The sequence below is a fragment of the Myxine glutinosa genome, chromosome 7, assembly GCF_964187855.1.
Source record: "Myxine glutinosa chromosome 7, kmMyxGlut1.1, whole genome shotgun sequence".
Lineage (NCBI taxonomy): Eukaryota > Metazoa > Chordata > Myxini > Myxiniformes > Myxinidae > Myxine > Myxine glutinosa.
Genome location: NC_136267.1, coordinates 65452979 through 65469250, shown reverse-complemented (window position 1 = coordinate 65469250; position 16272 = coordinate 65452979). Strand labels below are relative to the sequence as shown.

At 42.5% G+C, this 16272-nt stretch overlaps 1 protein-coding gene across 10 annotated transcripts in view; it reads right to left on the bottom strand.

Annotated features, from left to right (window-relative positions):
* Positions 1-16272, bottom strand: part of MCTP1 (multiple C2 and transmembrane domain containing 1) — a 264386-nt gene that overhangs the window by 236082 nt on the left and 12032 nt on the right. For 8 of the 10 annotated variants that reach the window (XR_013624092.1, XM_068122490.2, XM_068122489.2 and 5 more), the window contains exon 3: positions 8989-9066. The exons of the other annotated variants lie outside the window; for them this stretch is intronic. Coding sequence is in view for 7 of the 8 variants with exons in the window: in XM_068122490.2 (XP_067978591.2) it covers positions 8989-9066 (78 nt within the window). In the remaining variant the exon portion in view is untranslated. The remainder of the gene's footprint in view (positions 1-8988; positions 9067-16272) is intronic. 10 annotated transcript variants of the gene reach the window in all.

Below are 16272 nucleotides of genomic sequence, written 5' to 3'. Positions count from 1 at the left end.
CTAAAGGCGTCCATGTAGTGAATAGTTCCAGGCCTCACCACCCAACCACCATGGAACCTGGCTTTCAGCTCGGCCTCCCGGGGAAAGTGCTATAGATTTGCTGGCCTTTGGGTTTTTGATCACAACCCCTTAACCTTCATTCAAGAGAAACTAGAAGTAAAAATGAGAGGGGCAGGGACAATGTCGATGTTGACGCTTGGTCCAGAGGGAATTAACTTTGGAAAGCTCTGGGGGTTGTGTAAAATTTTGTTGCTTTATTTTTGGGGAAGGTTGAATATTGTTGCCCATGGTGATTGCTGATTTGGGTTGTGAATTTACTTTTGCTTGTTTAAAGAGGGCATGCAAAGAAAGTTTTCGCTGTGTTCAAACTTTCTTTCTTGAGGGGGGGGGGGGGGGGGGAAGTGTTACGGATTCGGCCCTAATGATTGTTGTTATGATTATTGTTGTTGGTTCTAAGTATTCTGGTGATTGTGGTTGAAGGGAAAGGGTTATTATAGTTAAAAGATTTAAAAGCGCTCCTGGTAAAATGTGGCCGGAAATCCGGATCGTGACCGGAAGAGGTGGAGCGAGGAAGAAGAGGCGGTAGGAGATCGTGAAGAGACGTTTTTGTTGAAGCTCCGGACCGAGCGGTCGACGTACAGTGCGAGTGAACTTTGTGTCCTTGAAGGGAAGTTCGGGCGATAAGAGATATCGCTGGAGTGCGGTGGAGCCTGTGTCGTCGGGTATCCTCATTGAGGTTCCGGAAGATCCTTGCCTCAAAGCCCAGGTTCGAGTGAAAGCCGTCCGCCATCTTCGCCACGCGAGCAACCTGCAGGGAACCGGTTTTTGGCGCGGCGGCTGGGCATTATTCCCGGTGGTTTGCCGGGGACGGCTGTGCAAGAAAGGACGCTTGAGAATTATACGGAGGCTCGCGGATTGAACCGCAAATGCGTACGTCGGAGCGCATCTTTGTGAGGTTCCTTTCCACTGCTGTATTGCTGGGTGCTGAACAACGTGACCTCGGGGTCGCCTCAATTGACTTTGATCAGGCCTTGACTCCCCGATCGCGGGAGCGCACAGAGACATTGGGACTTCGCCTTGGAGGGGTGCAGAGACTTTGGGGAGGTGCCGTGAGTTTGGGGTTAAGCGGCTTGATAAGGTTACCATCGTAAGATTTGATAGTAGGGGTGATTGCCCCATTGTTGTATGGCTCTTTTTGTGTGATTTATAATATATTATTGTTTGTTCATAACCTGGTGTGGTTGCATTATTGATTTGACTTTCATTTGCTGGTTCCATTGAGGGTTTCATTATTTGCTTGATTTCAACCAAGGATAACATATCGTTCTGCCGGGGACCTTCTCGGGGTTCGGAGGGCTACCGAGACCAGAGGTAAGGGGAGGACCCCGTAACACCACAAAGTATAGAAAAGGAAGGGTTAACCGCCAAAAGAAAATAGTCAATAAAATGTGACGACCTTCTTCAAGGCACAATTATGACGCATGCAAAACATCTCGTTTTCCCAGTGCAATGTGAAAGCATCGAGAAAGTGTAAAATATAATGAAAAGTGCAAAGTCATATTTGTGATCCCAGGCAATGAAGTGTCCATCTGATCTTGCAAAGGGAAACAAATCCTCCCCCAAAAAGCACGGCTCGCACACATCGAAAAATGAAATTGCCAACACTCAGACACACAGCTTTAGGTGTCACCACCTCCTAATCGGCTATTCCAACAAGATATACTTATGACTTAGGTTAAACTGATAATGCACATTATTGTAAGATATTATGTTTGGATAATACATCGATGATTTATGGAAATACAAATACTGCACACATACACTTCAAGGGATAACAACTACAGTGAAAGAGTGAGAGGTAAGGAGAGAATGTGAAACAGACAGAAAGGACGTGGGCCTGGTGACATGTGCATCACCTTTAATAATGCAAACCCTCACAGGCATCTTCTCAAACTTCAAGTGTAACTGTCTCTCTCATTGATAATTTTCTTCTTACAAAAAGTAAGAGAATGATTTTGAGTGTGTCACCATTTTATTGATTCAATGCTTTGTCCTTTTTCAATTAAAATTCACTCTTTGCTGCACCCAGAAAATAAAAAAATACTTCTAGCACCATATAATTAGGGCGAGCTTGAACAGTTTTGTACAGAAGAATGGGCAAATATAGCCCAATCAAGGTGTGCAAAGTTGCTAGAGACCTATCCCAACAGACTCCCAGCTGTAATTGCTATCAAAGCAAAGGTGCTTCCACCAAGTATTAACTCAGAGGGGTGGACACTCATCCAACCAAGAAAATGCCAGTTTTGTAATTTTAATTATTTTTTTGAAATTTCTACAATTTGGTTTTCATTTGGAAGTTGTGGGTTACGATGTGTAAATAAACGTAGAGAAAGTCTGATTTAATGCATATTAATTCCAGGCTATAAGACAACAAAAGGTGAAAATTTTGAAAGGGGGTGTAGACTTTCTATAAGCACTGTATATACAGTCACGTGAAAAAGTAAGTACACCCCATGTAAAGTTTTGACTTTTTCAACATATTTCAACATACAGCTATTTGATCTTCATTTCAACAATATTGATAGATAAAGGTGAAATAATATAACAAATATCATGAAACATTTACATTTTGTAGTCCATTGTATAATTTAAATAAACATAAATGGAAATTTCTCATGTGGAAAAAGTAAGTACACCCTTGGCGCTAATAGGTGGTATTGCCCCCTTTGGCAGAAACAACCTCAAGTAGGCGTTTCTTATAACTGTCTACCAGTCTCTGACATCGACTGGGAGAAATTTTTGCACACTCCTCCATGCAGAATTCTTTCAGCTGTGCGATGTTTGAGGGGTTTCTTGCATGCACAGCTCGTTTCAAATCCCCCCACAATATCTCGATGGGATTTAGATCCGGGCTTTGACTTGGCCATTCCAGAAACCTCCATTTCTTTCTTTTCAGCCATTCCATGGTGGATTTACTGGTATGTTTAGGGTCATTGTCATGTTGCAAGGTCCACCTTCGTTTGAGCTTTAACTTTCCGACAGATGGCCTCACATTATCCTCAAGCACCCTCTGGTACAATGAAGAATTCATAGTGGATTCTACGATGGTGAGCTGCCCAGGCCCTGATGCAGCAAAGCTGCCCCAAACCATAATATTTCCACCACCATGTTTTGCAGTTGGTATCGGGTTCTTGTGGTCAAATGCTGTCTTTGGTTTTCGCCAAACATGTCTTCTGGTACTGTGGCCAAATAGCTCTACCTTTGCCTCATCCTTCCAGAGCACATTGTTCCAGAAATGCTTGTCTTTGCCGAGGTGTTCATTGGCAAACTTTAGTCTTGCCCTGATGTTCTTTCTGGACAGCAAAGGTTTCCTTCTGGCACACCTCCCAGGTAGATCAAATTTGTGCAGCCTCTTTCTAATGGTAGACGAGTGCACTTTGACATCAACAGTGGCAATAGCTACCTGTAGGTCCCGTGATGACATTCTGGGGTTCTTAGAGACTTCTTTCAGCATCTTGCGGTCTGCTCTCGGGCTGAACTTGCTGGGGTGACCTGGCCTGAACAAGTTGGCAGTTCTTTGGAATCTTCTCCACTTGTAGATGATCTTCCGGACAGTCGAATGATTGATTTCAAATTGTTTGGAGATCTTTTTAAATCCCTTCCCAGACTCGTAGGCATCTATAACCTTCTTTCTGAAGGCCTCAGAGAGCTCTTTTGATCTAGGCATGGTGACGCCGCACACTTCATCAACAAAGAGCAAACCAAACGAAATGTCTGAGGTTTAAATAAGACAGGTTCCTCCAAGATCCTCTCTGACGATGTTCTAATCATTTGCACCTGAGCTGGTGCACCTGATTCTAATTTTAGGTATTTGAAGTAGTGATAAATGTAGGGGTGTACTTCCTTTTTCCACATGCGAAATTTACATTTATGTTTATTTAAATTACACAATGGACTACAAAATGTAAATGTTTCATGATATTTGTTATATTATATCACCTTTATCTATCAATATTGTTGAAATGAAGATCAAATAGCTGTATGTTGAAATATGTTGAAAAAGTCAAAACTTTACATGGGGTGTACTTACTTTTTCACGTGACTGTATCTCTACTACCTGTGACCAATTCAATTGATTGAACATGATTTAGGGAAAAAAACAATATATACACACATTATAACAGAACTGTCTTACCTCTCCGCTTGGTCAAGCGATTGTTATATCAAATCCATTTATTAACATATTTCCACATTTTATTTGTCTTGAAATCGGTCTACAACTGGACGACGGGGACAGCTGGAATTTCATGCCTTCATATCTGTCCGGTACTTCTCGTCCTTTAAATTATATACTCCTTCGTTCATTTACATGATCAGGCAGAAGGCGGCTTATTTCAGACAAAAAAATGTATTTAGTGAACAAAAAGAATGCTCAACTATAGCTGTCGTGACTGGAAGTATCAAGAGATTAATTCCTACTTCCCTCATTCCAGGAAACAGCACAAAGATCCATTCCAGGTCAAGACACTTGGGATGATAAAAAAAATGTTCAAGTGAAATCTTTGTTCCTTAGTTGTACTGGAAGCACTCACTCCTTAAGGGGGTCACCAGGGGGGGGGGGGGTGTGATGTTATTACCTTTGATTATTAATACTATAGCAGCGTACCCACCCTATGGGCGGTCTTGTTCCAAGTGTGCAACATGTTCTTCTGACAGCTCATGTATTTGGGTGGCGTATAGGCAACAGACCGCTGCCTTGATTTCTCCCGAAAGTATAATTAACCCAGGTTACGTAAATGAAGTGAAAACATGCGTACTGCGTATGCTCATATATAATATATTGTGGTTATATAGCTCGGATAACTGCAATTGCACCCACCCTCCCCCCAAGGGAAGAAAATGGCAAGATGGGCGAAAAAGATTTCTTCCAAAATTTGATGGAATCAAATGAAACTTTCACATGCACAACCTCACGGTATCCTCATCAATCCCTGACAGTTTCAGCTTCCTAGGTCAAATACTCTTAGAGGAGTCGATGATACATGCATACACTTGCTTCATTATATATACTAGCAATAGTACCCGCCCTCCGGGCGGGGCTTCAATTGGGAGGCCCAAATGAAAAGGCAAAATATCAGAAATTGAAGGCTTTTTTAATTTTAAACGATTCCTATAAACATCCGTTAAATCATATCACACGCAAATCATCAAAATCTAAACAGTAATTGTATAATTTCAATAAAAGCCACATCACTGTTCATATCGGTAAATATTATTCCATCGTGTTTGGAAAAACTGGAAAATTGGAAAAATTGGAAAAATTGGAAAAACAATGTAGCCTATTTTACTCCCAGGGGTCCCAGGAATACCCACCCAAAATATCGTTGCAATCAGTTGAACCGTTTTTGTGGTACCTACGAACGGACAGACGGACATTTGGTGAATTATAGTAAGATATGGCATTCCATTCAATGGCAGCCCCATTGCTGCCAGTGCCTCATTCCCGTCAACTGTTGGTGTTTTATAGGAAAGGAATCTCTAAAAACTCTATATGGAGGTTGAGTATAATCTATAATTAATTGCTGTAGATTGGCAAGAATCAATTGTCTGTGTCCTTTATCATTTGGCCTAACAAACACTTAGATTTCTGATCACCAAGGAATTCAATATAAATGCCATTATTAGTCAACTGAGTCGAATTAATCCCAAACATAGGTTCAGTGAGATGGCAGGGAATGAACAGACGTACACCATCTCTTCAGGGATATTAATTAGTGATTAGACACATGAGGCAAATGTAAACAGAAACGGAATCGTTGGATTCCAGGAATGACACAATAATCAATACAATAACAATTTGAGAAGTGTCTGTTTGTTTATTTGTGTTTGACTTCTATGCACGGTTGTAGATGATCGTTATTTACTTCAAGTGAACCAGATGGTACAACTTTTGAAAAAAGAACCAAATGAAAAACATTTCCTGAATAAAGGACAGAAAGCGGAAGGAGGAAGGAGATGGTTGAGCTCAATGAAAGAAAGAAAGACACCCCAAATTCATCAACAAATTTCTGGAGCCTCTCACTGTTTTTCACCTACTTACAAAACTATGTCTTATGAAGAATGAAAACCATGGAGGAAAAGGAGAGAAAGAGAGGAAAAAGAAAGACAGGTAAAGTTGTCAGTCGCTCAATTGACCGTGTGAATGCCTGGAATGCCTGTGCCGTTGGGATGTTGACTCCTCCATGACAGCACAGCTATGGCAGCTGTATCTCGGGCTGAACACGAGGATGTCCCTTGCGGCATATCCCAGCTCCGATAGTCTCAGCAGCACACACTACAGATACAGGGATGTTTTCGGCCCAGAGTCCAAAGTCTCAGCATGGATACTCACAGCTTTCAGCACCTCCCCTCCGCCCCCAACAAACTCTCAGACATTATTTTGTTTCTCTCTCATCCAGCTATCTTTATGTGACCCGTGCTTCGATTCAAATGGGGGGATTGTGTGATGTCCTCTCCCACCCAGGGCAGGCCCAGCTTGAATGGCATTGGCGACTGATATTCAAAGTTCAAGTGGTCACCACATGCGCCCTCCCCTCCCATGTGTCGGACCCTTTAAACTCATTGGTTGTCATGTCGACCAGTGTAAACAATGAGTACGAGCTTAGGTATGGTTGACAGGAGGAAGCACACATGGCCACGCAAACTAAAAACGAACACATTGGGCCAGACATTGCAAGCTGATGGAAGCGACCAATCAGGAGAGAAGAGTTTGAAGTGATGGATGCGGGGATGGGGGACCAGGCCCTTTTATACACACCCAAACCTTGAAAAACTTCCTATTAACACAAATCCTAAAACCACCTATCTAAACATTTAAGGATATAACTAACGATACTATGAACATTTAATGATTTACTATCCCTTGGGTCACTTTCATTACAGTATTAAACAACTAAATTTCAAACAAGCAAAGTTCACTGTTTGGGGGATATGGGGCAAGTTGGGAGAATTCCAGGAGGAGGGGTGCAGGGAAATCCCTAAATGGCCCTAATGGCCTCCTCCTGCATTGAAGTTCCTTGTAAGCAGACCCGTATTATGTTATTAAACCACAACACAGCCATGAATTATTAGAAGAGAAACATAACAGCACGAGTCAGCACATCCCTCAAGTGAATTCCTGTTTAATTGGAATTTTTCCAAAATGCGATTACACCCACTCAAGTAGAGGTTCTTGCTGCTATTGCTCAGGCTTGAGAGCAATAATCTCGGTCAAATCCAGTTCTACAATCGCATTTGGAAAATAATCCAAATGAAAATCCAGTTCCAGAAATCCAGTTCCAGAAAATCCAGAAAATCCAGAAATCCAGTTCTACCGACTCCTCTCTGGCCTTGCCCCCCCCAGCCCTCTCTGGGCTCTGTCCCCCAAATATTCCTACAGGTCGCACAAGATCTGCCTGCAACCCTCTTATGGTTAAACTGCCAAAATCAAGACTCTCTGCTCACCTTCACTCCTTCATTCCTCTTTTCTCCCGCCACTGGAACAAACTCCCTCACTCTCTTCAATCCCACTCCACCCTCCAGGTCTTTAAAACAGCTGTTCACCACCATCTCTTATCCTCCCCTATCCAAAACCTTGATCTTTTCTACCCCCGCTAATTTCGGTCCCCTTGTGTTTTATACTTCTCCCACCCCCCCCCCCCCCCACCCCCTTCCCTCGCCTCCTGCCCCCAAGCCCTCTCCCTCCCACACTTCTCCCCGCTCTCAAATGTTGTGGTTGTGTGCTTCCCCTTCTCTCCCCATCTTGTCTTCCGCTCCCTCTTTTTGTATATTTTGTTTGTCTGGTTGATTTGTTTGTGAAATAAATGTTAGCTCTTTCACGAGCCTCGATTCAGTATACAAAAAAAAAATAATAATAATCCTCAACGGATTATAAAGCAACCTACCATTTGTTGCAATTTCCGAAACGTTATCGTCCAAACCAAAGCCACCGTACACGGAATCCATTATTTGCCAAAAGCAACCTTCATTAATGCTTCATATTTGGTACACTTGCAAGCTGTAGTTGTACATAGTTATGGTATAATTCAAGAAGACCCTTATAATGGCTGTAAAATATTTTACCTGGTCTGATATCCAAGCTTCTCTTGGCAGTGATGTCTCGGTACGTTGAGTCGGCCCTAACTATTTGAAACACCTGTATCAAATGTGCTTTAGGAACCAAGCTAATGGTTTTGTATCCCACTGATGGGTCATATTTGGATCTTGACCTGAACCAAAATCTAATTGGTTTGCTTTTGTCAACTACCCACTCATCCACCAAGTTTTGTCATAATCTGTCTACAATGTTTTGAAATATCATGCCACATATAGTTTTTGGCCTTGTGCCTCAATTGTGAAGAATCACTTTAAAATTTCTCATATCTGGATTCAGATCTTCACCGATATCGAATCAATTTGTCCTTGTCAAGCAGCTAACCTGCCCACCAAGTTTCTTCCGAATCCGTCCATAAATTCTTGAGATATCGTGCTCGCAGACAAAACAAGCAAACAGACAGACAGGTTTGAACACGTAACCTCCGTCCATCTTTGGTGGCAGACGAGACGTAATAATAGTCGATATGAACGAATCAACAAAGGATATGGGACCATGGATCAGAGATTTCAGTCTTTCGACTGTAGCACTTTGAGCATGGTAGTTTCACGCATCACAATGAAGTGGATGGAGCGATTGAGGAGTGACAGGTTCAGTTGGTTTCCAAAACATCTTGTACATTTTTCACCAGGTTAAATAAAGAACAGATTAAAAGCATTCCTGATATGATTCACGAGTCATAGTGTATCACACATTCATAGCCGCATCATAATTCTCTACACCAAACCACAACTACAGTTTCACTGAACATAAAGGAAAGCAACGAAACCTCCTTTATGACACCAGTACTGCAGACCCAACCCTTACCATGACGTTTGCTTGCAATCTTCACATACCTTGGTTTTGAATTCAATGGGTGTTGAATTAGTTTCATGAGCCAAGAGGGATTGGGATGGGCTAAAAAGGATCGGGCACTGTAACGAGAATGCAGCACTAGTAAGACATGAATGTCACTGAACAACACTATGTCAATTATTTTGCACATACTTGTTTATGTAACCTTTTATAATCTGGTTGTATAGTCGTCACGCTGACCTTTTAACGTCATCGTTGCTGAATGCATTATGAACTGCAAATATTTAAACAGGGAAATGCACGTGGCAAACTAGAACGGCACTCGGCAGACTCCCCCAGGCTGAACATTTGACATTTTGTATCCCACTGTTAGGCTGGTTCTGCACCTGGACTCAACCAAAATCTAATCATCTTGTTCTTCTCAACTATCCAACTCATCCAATAAGTTTTGTCATAGTCCATCCACTTGAAATATTGTGCTATATCGTTATTGGCCACATTTTTCAATGGTGAAGAATCGCTTGGGAAATTAATTTTTTTTAATAGTATCTGGATCCGGATATTCACCAAAATCGAATCAATTCTTCCTTGTCACAAACACAACCTGTCCAACAAGTTTGTCCAAATCCGTCCATAACTTTTTGGGATATCATGATATATATATATATAATCTATATATATATAAAAGAAAGTTTTTGTTTGTTTGTTTGTTTGTCTGCACGCGCTAATCGCCTGAACAATGAAAGATAGGAGGAAACCTCTGAAACCAAAAATGTCAGGACGGGCCCCGGGAAGGTTTTAGGCTAGGTGGCGAGGCCAGTCGAGGCCGCCTCGGCCGGGCTGGACACATTTCGCAATTAAAAACTGAGCTGAATTATAATAGTCAATCTTCTACGGCCGCGAGTAAAAGCTGAATTATAGTAGTAAATTCATTCAAAAAGAACCCGGGCAACGCCGGGTGCTTTCGGCTAGTCTATATATATTGTTGCGGTTTTAGAACCCACACTTTTGTAAATAAATAATCACTTGTAAATATGACATTAAAGGTTAAAGGTTGCACCCCTAGTTAGTCCACAAGCAACACGTAGGCCACCATAGGAACTCAGTTATTTCATTATTATGTGTTTTAGATAAGGCCGTGTTTCCAATAGTTGAATCTGCGTTGCATCAATTAAATAAGAGTAGGTCCCTAATCCAATTCCGGCCATTTTGCCAACCTCTCTCTCCCAGCGACGCCATTACGCGCCTCTGCCAGCAGCAGCCGCCTTAGCGCACGCTCAAGCCGCCATAAACCATGCGGTCAGGCCCGAGGAAAAAGGGGGCGGAATGCCAAGCAGAAGGTGTGGCCTGTCAACCAGCCGTCAAAGGCGTGGCCAGTAAGCCCTCACCAGCCAACCAGGGCATCACCGACAGGCGTGGCCTTGAGGCCTGCGTAGTGATCGCGTGGCGCATTATATAAGCGCGAACGCAAAGCCCTTTGACGGACTTGAGGACTGCGGACTGCACATGCGAACTTCTTTTGATGAGAGAGCGCTGGTTGGACTTTGTCGGGAGAGTGCATTGCAAAAGGACTCGGGTTGGAGACGCGCTTATACGAGTCTGATTGGGAGATGCGCACGAGTTTGGTTGGAGACGCGCTTATTAACGAACTTGTCCAGGAGCGCACACATACAGGACACCAGCCTCCCCCCCCCCCCCCACCGCTATATGCAAGGTCCGCTCGTGTCGAACGATACGTGGAGCTGCCTCTGCCGGGTTTCACGCGTTGGACTGGAGAGGACCGGAGCCTGGACCCCATCGCCTGGACAATCTACCTGGACCTTCCACCCTACCAGCTACAATCCCCGTGTGAGTGTGTATGTTTGTCTGGGGTCCTAATTTAAGACTGTTTTTAAGACTGCCCTGTGTCCTGCTTCTTCTTCTTCCTTTCTTGTACATTCTTTCCTTTCCTCTCTTTTGTTTGTAATAAATTCACCTGTTCTTTCTGGTTTCGTCTTAATCCCTTCACTTTCGTCTTTTGTCAATTGAGTACCTGTGGCAGTGTGACACGATTAGGAACCGCTATAATCGGGTTTAGTCATTGTTAACGGCCCGAGTCGCGGCTCGCTTCGCTTGGCGTATCCACTAACGCTGCGGCTCAGGTGGGAGTTATTTCCTTGCTTACTGGGCGGCGTTAATAAGTAGGTAATAAGAAGACGGCTTGCAACCCTAGTTAACGTCGTCCGGAAGTGACGTCATAACTTCTAAGGACTCGGGTCGGCCAGATAACAAGACAAGGGGATTAACCCCCCCCCCACCCCCCCCCCCCCCTTGATAAGGGGAGAGCCGACGGCCGAGATCCGTAACAATATAAAAGAAAGTTTTTGTTTGTTTGCTTGTTTGTCTGCACACGCTAATCTCCTGAACGGTGAAAGATGGGAGGAAACCTCTAAAACAAAAAATGTCAGGACGGGCCCCGGGAAGGTTACAGGCGAGGTAGGGAGGCCGATCGAGGCCCACCTCGGCGAGGCGAGGCCCATTTTGCAATTAAAAGCTGAGCTGAATTGTAGTAGTCAATCGTCTACGTCCGCGAGTAAAAGCTGAATTATAGTAGTAAATTCATTCAAAAAGAACCAAAAATTTCGGGACGGGCCCCGCGAAGGTTATAGGCTAGGTGGCGAGGCCAGTCGAGACCCACCTCGGCCGGGCTGGGCCCATTTCACAATTAAAAGCTGAGCTGAATTATCGTAGTCAATCTTCTACGGCCGCGAGTAAAAGCTGATTTATAGTAGTAAATTCATTCGAAAAGAACCAAAAATATCGGGACGGGCCCCGGGAAGGTTATAGGCTAGGTGGCGAGGCCGGTCGAGGCCGCTTCGGCCGGGCTAGGCCCATTTCGCAATTAAAAGCTGAGCTGAATTATAGTAGTCGATCTTCTACGGCCGCGAGTAAAAGTTGAATTAGAGTATTAAATTCATTCAAAAAGAACCCGGGCAACGCCGGTTGCTTTCGGCTAGTATATATATATATACGTATATATATATATATATATATATATATATATATATATATATATATATATATATACACATACACACACACACACACACACACAAGTAGCTGAAATTTGGTTCTCCAACCTAATGAGTGAACGTCATGACGTAATCGCCAAGGATGTCCGCATTGCCTGCCAAGCTCCGGAGGAGCCATCTAGCAGTACGTCATGATGTATGTTGAATTCAGATACTGTCACAAGTGTATGCAAAACTCAGTTACCGACCTGGTTTCGCCCTTGTTGGGGCTTCATCAGGGCAACGCAGTGAGCCTTCCATACACTTGTGACTGAAAACCTTTCAGTTATATATCAGTCATTATGCGACTTCATACCATCAGTGGAGAACCGCCAGTAAGGTGTCCCATACAGCTACTGCTGCACCTTACTGGGAGCGATAAGCACCGCCTGCCACATGGTAACATTATCTTTGGTATCCACTCACTATATGGAGTCCACCTCTCACTGTTTTTCACACATGGCCACGCAAACTATAAACGAACACACTGGGCCAGATATTGCAAGCTGGTGGAAGTGACCAATCAGGAGAGAAGAGTTTGAAGTGAGGAATGCAGGGATGGGGGACCAGGCCCTTTTATACACACACACACACACACACACAACAACACAACACAACATGCATTTTAAGGCCATTTCCCCTGCTAGAGCGGGGGTTAGCGGGGCGGGTTAGCGGAGCGGGGGCTTTTATACACACACAAACCTGGAAAAACTTCCTTCCCATAAAAACTTACTAAAAAACCTCAATGTTGAGGTTTTTTAGGTAGTAGGTTGTAGACAGCAACCACTCCGGTTAGTACTACCGTTCTGACTTGGGAGCATTAAAGTGGTGCATGGAACCATCTTACACTCTCCGTGTCAGGATTGCTGCTCTTACTTTCTGTCTCACTCAAACCACAGCTAGCTTTAATCTCTCTTTCTCACAAACAAACACCATACACTTTTCATCATCCACCTTTATTCTCTTTTATTGAAGACCTGGCCTTGATGAGGACTATATAGTCTGTGACTGGAGCTTTCAACATAAAATTTTTTTTAAAAGACATTAAAAATCTGTGATTACATCAATGCCCTTGGTCAAATTATCTCTGAGGACAGCTGGGCATGCAAGTCGAGTCTGTCTGTAAGCCTTGCGACGAGACCACTGGCACGGCTGGCCAGATCAAATTGTGCTGAGGACCAGTCAGAAGCGCTACTCGAGTCAATAGACCTTCAAACATACCTCAAACCATGGATGGTGCAAATATCCAAGCAATCAAGAATGAACAGATAACTTGGACAGAATCCACATTCAAAGTATAAAATAAACTTTTGGTTAAACCAGATATAAAAACATTTTAAGTGTTGAAGCCACTTCAATATTTGACTAGATTAAACAACTTGCTTAGATTAAACAACTTTGTCAAACTTTGCATATGGGCAGCCAGGTACACAAGTCAAGTCCGTAAGACTTGAAGCGAGATCAGTAGCTTGACTAGTCAGCTGGAACTGTGCCGAAGACCGGCCGGGCACATAACTTGAGCCCATTGGCCTCGCAGCATACAAAAACATCTACTCATACCACGAACAATATGGACAAACATACACACGGGAACGGACAGATAACTTGGATAAAATCCACATTCAAGATGCAAAATAAATGTATGATTACATTCGAGAATTTTGTTGAAATGTGCTTCAGGCCGCTTGACAGCACTATACTTAAGCAGACCGTCCATCAGAGCTTCTGCAGATGGACACACAAACACCCAAACAAAATAGTCTCTCCGTTTCGTGTAGGCCTAATAATCATGGCAGGCTGAACAACCTGGCACAGTACAAAACTTATCAATAGACTGACACAGCTAGTCAGATGTATACTAAGATAGGGAGCTACAGTTAGCAAATTGAAACAAGTGGTTTAAAACATCGACACCAAATTGAAATTTATTGTTATATAATAAAAACTGTAAAAACATTGATGAAGCATTCAAATAAATGGATTTTAAAACATTTTATGTGGCTACTTGGGGGGCACAGTGGAGTATGTGGGCAATCAGCTACAATGGCAGTTATATATATTTGATTAACAGCTCGATTCAGTGGTAAAGCCAAATGGATGTGCTGGGTGATGTACGCATAATGTGCTAGGTAAGGTGTGTGTGTGTATGTATGTATATATATATATATATATATATATACATACATATATACATATATATATATATATACATATATATGTGTCCCGGGTTGAGTCAGCATTCGCAGGAATTTACTTCCTGTTTCTTAAAAGAAAATATGTCTATATATATATATATATAGATTTATACAGTATATATATACATATATTCACAGGTAGTGTATGATGTAGCATATATCTATTGGTAGAGCTATGGGTGGAGTTAGAAAGAGATTGCATTGCCAGAGTGACTGGTCATTTGTTCACAGCTAAAGTCATGGGCCTGCTGTTGTAAGTGCTGTGAAAAGTTTTATTATGACATCAAACAAGCAGCAAAAGAAGTGCGAAGATGACATCACTACCTGTTCTGGAGGTGACTTCCTGCATACATACATGCATATGCACCTTGCCGCTCTGAATGGAGAATCTGAATTTCCATTTACATCATTTATAATAGTTAAATGATGTCTATTTTATTATAGAAACAGCCAATTATATAAATGACATCACATCACAGAGAAGAAAAACGCAACACAAAATTAAAAAGTTTGCCAAAATTCCTATTAAGTTATTTTTTCCAAATCCATATATTTTGGTTTTGGTTATCTACATGCACTGGGTGTTACATTCTTCTTTTTATACTGCTTATCTCCCTTTATAAGGGGTGAGGTCTAATGGTACCATTCTTCTGCCGTGCCTTGACCACAACATTCCTCCACTTCCTTCTGTCTTCAGGCAACTCTCTCCACTCTCCAACTACCCCCATCTCATTGATAACCATCCAAACATAATCTTCCCATTTCAGCTGCGGCCTACCTCTTTTGATCTGAACTTGCTTCATCAACCTATCCACTCTCGTTGCCATTCTCTCTTCCCCCATCTGCACCAGATGACCAGCCCACTTCAGCTGGCTTTTTACCAATCTCCCTGTCAAGCTTACCTGCACACCAATCACCTCCCTCAGTTCATCCATCCTCCTTATATCCACCCTCTTCACTTCCGCAATCCTGCTGAACCAGTTGTTCTCAAAAACTTGTAGCAGCTGCTATTATCTCTGTCTGTGCCACCGTCTCCAGACTGTAAAGATAGGCTGACAGCACACAAGACACCACAATTTTCTTCCAGTCTTCAGTAGTCCACTGGCAGTGCTTCATGGCAAGCCTCTTTTTCTTATTTTGCGATCTTAGCAATGGCTTTGTTAATGCCACTCGAACTGTCAAACCTGCAGCTCGAAGTCTTCTCTTCACAGTTGAAACTGAGACTTGCTTACTTCGACCAGTGTTAAGCTCTGCTTGAAGTTGTTGCCCTGTGAGCCGTCTATCATGTAAGCTGTTGACTCTCCGAAACATGTCTTCTGATTCTGTTGTGGCGTTGGGTCTGCCAGGCCTCTTCCTGTCAGAGTTTCCTCCAGTTTCCAAGTGCCTTTTGATGGTTTAGGAAACTGTACTCACTGACATCTTGGCTTTCTTTGCAATTTCTCTAAAGGAAAGACCTACAATATGTCAAAACTACCTTCGAAGAAAAGAACAAGACGGTAGGCTTCAAATCATGGAATGGCCAGCACTGTCTCCAGACTTAAACCCCATCGAGCTGGTTTGGGATGAACTGGACAGAAGGGTGAAAGCAAAGCAACCTTTAAGTGCAACACATTTGTGGGAACTTCTGCAACAATGTTGGGAAGAACTTCCCGAACAATATTTGATTTCCATTCCAGAAAGAATGTCACGAGTGTGTTCGGCGGTTATATCTGCAAAAGGTGGCTACTTTTCTGAGTCAAAAATTTAAATTAAATTTTGTTAAACAAAATGATTCTATGATTTATTTTTTATCTCCAATTGTTTATTTGTTCTATGCTTAATTTCAGAGTACATTGAGGCATTAAACTACATAAATTTCAATAAAAACTGGAAAAATTGAGGTGTTCTAAAACATTTGACCGGTAGTATATGTGTATATATATATATATATAATATATATATATATATATATATATGTTCTATATTCAACAATAAGTGTTATTTCTGACCTTCTTCCCTTCACACAACCCCATCAGACTCCGTGTATGCCCCTTCTTTTCAATTCCCATACTCGTATCTCCCTCAATTTCCTGTTAATTAC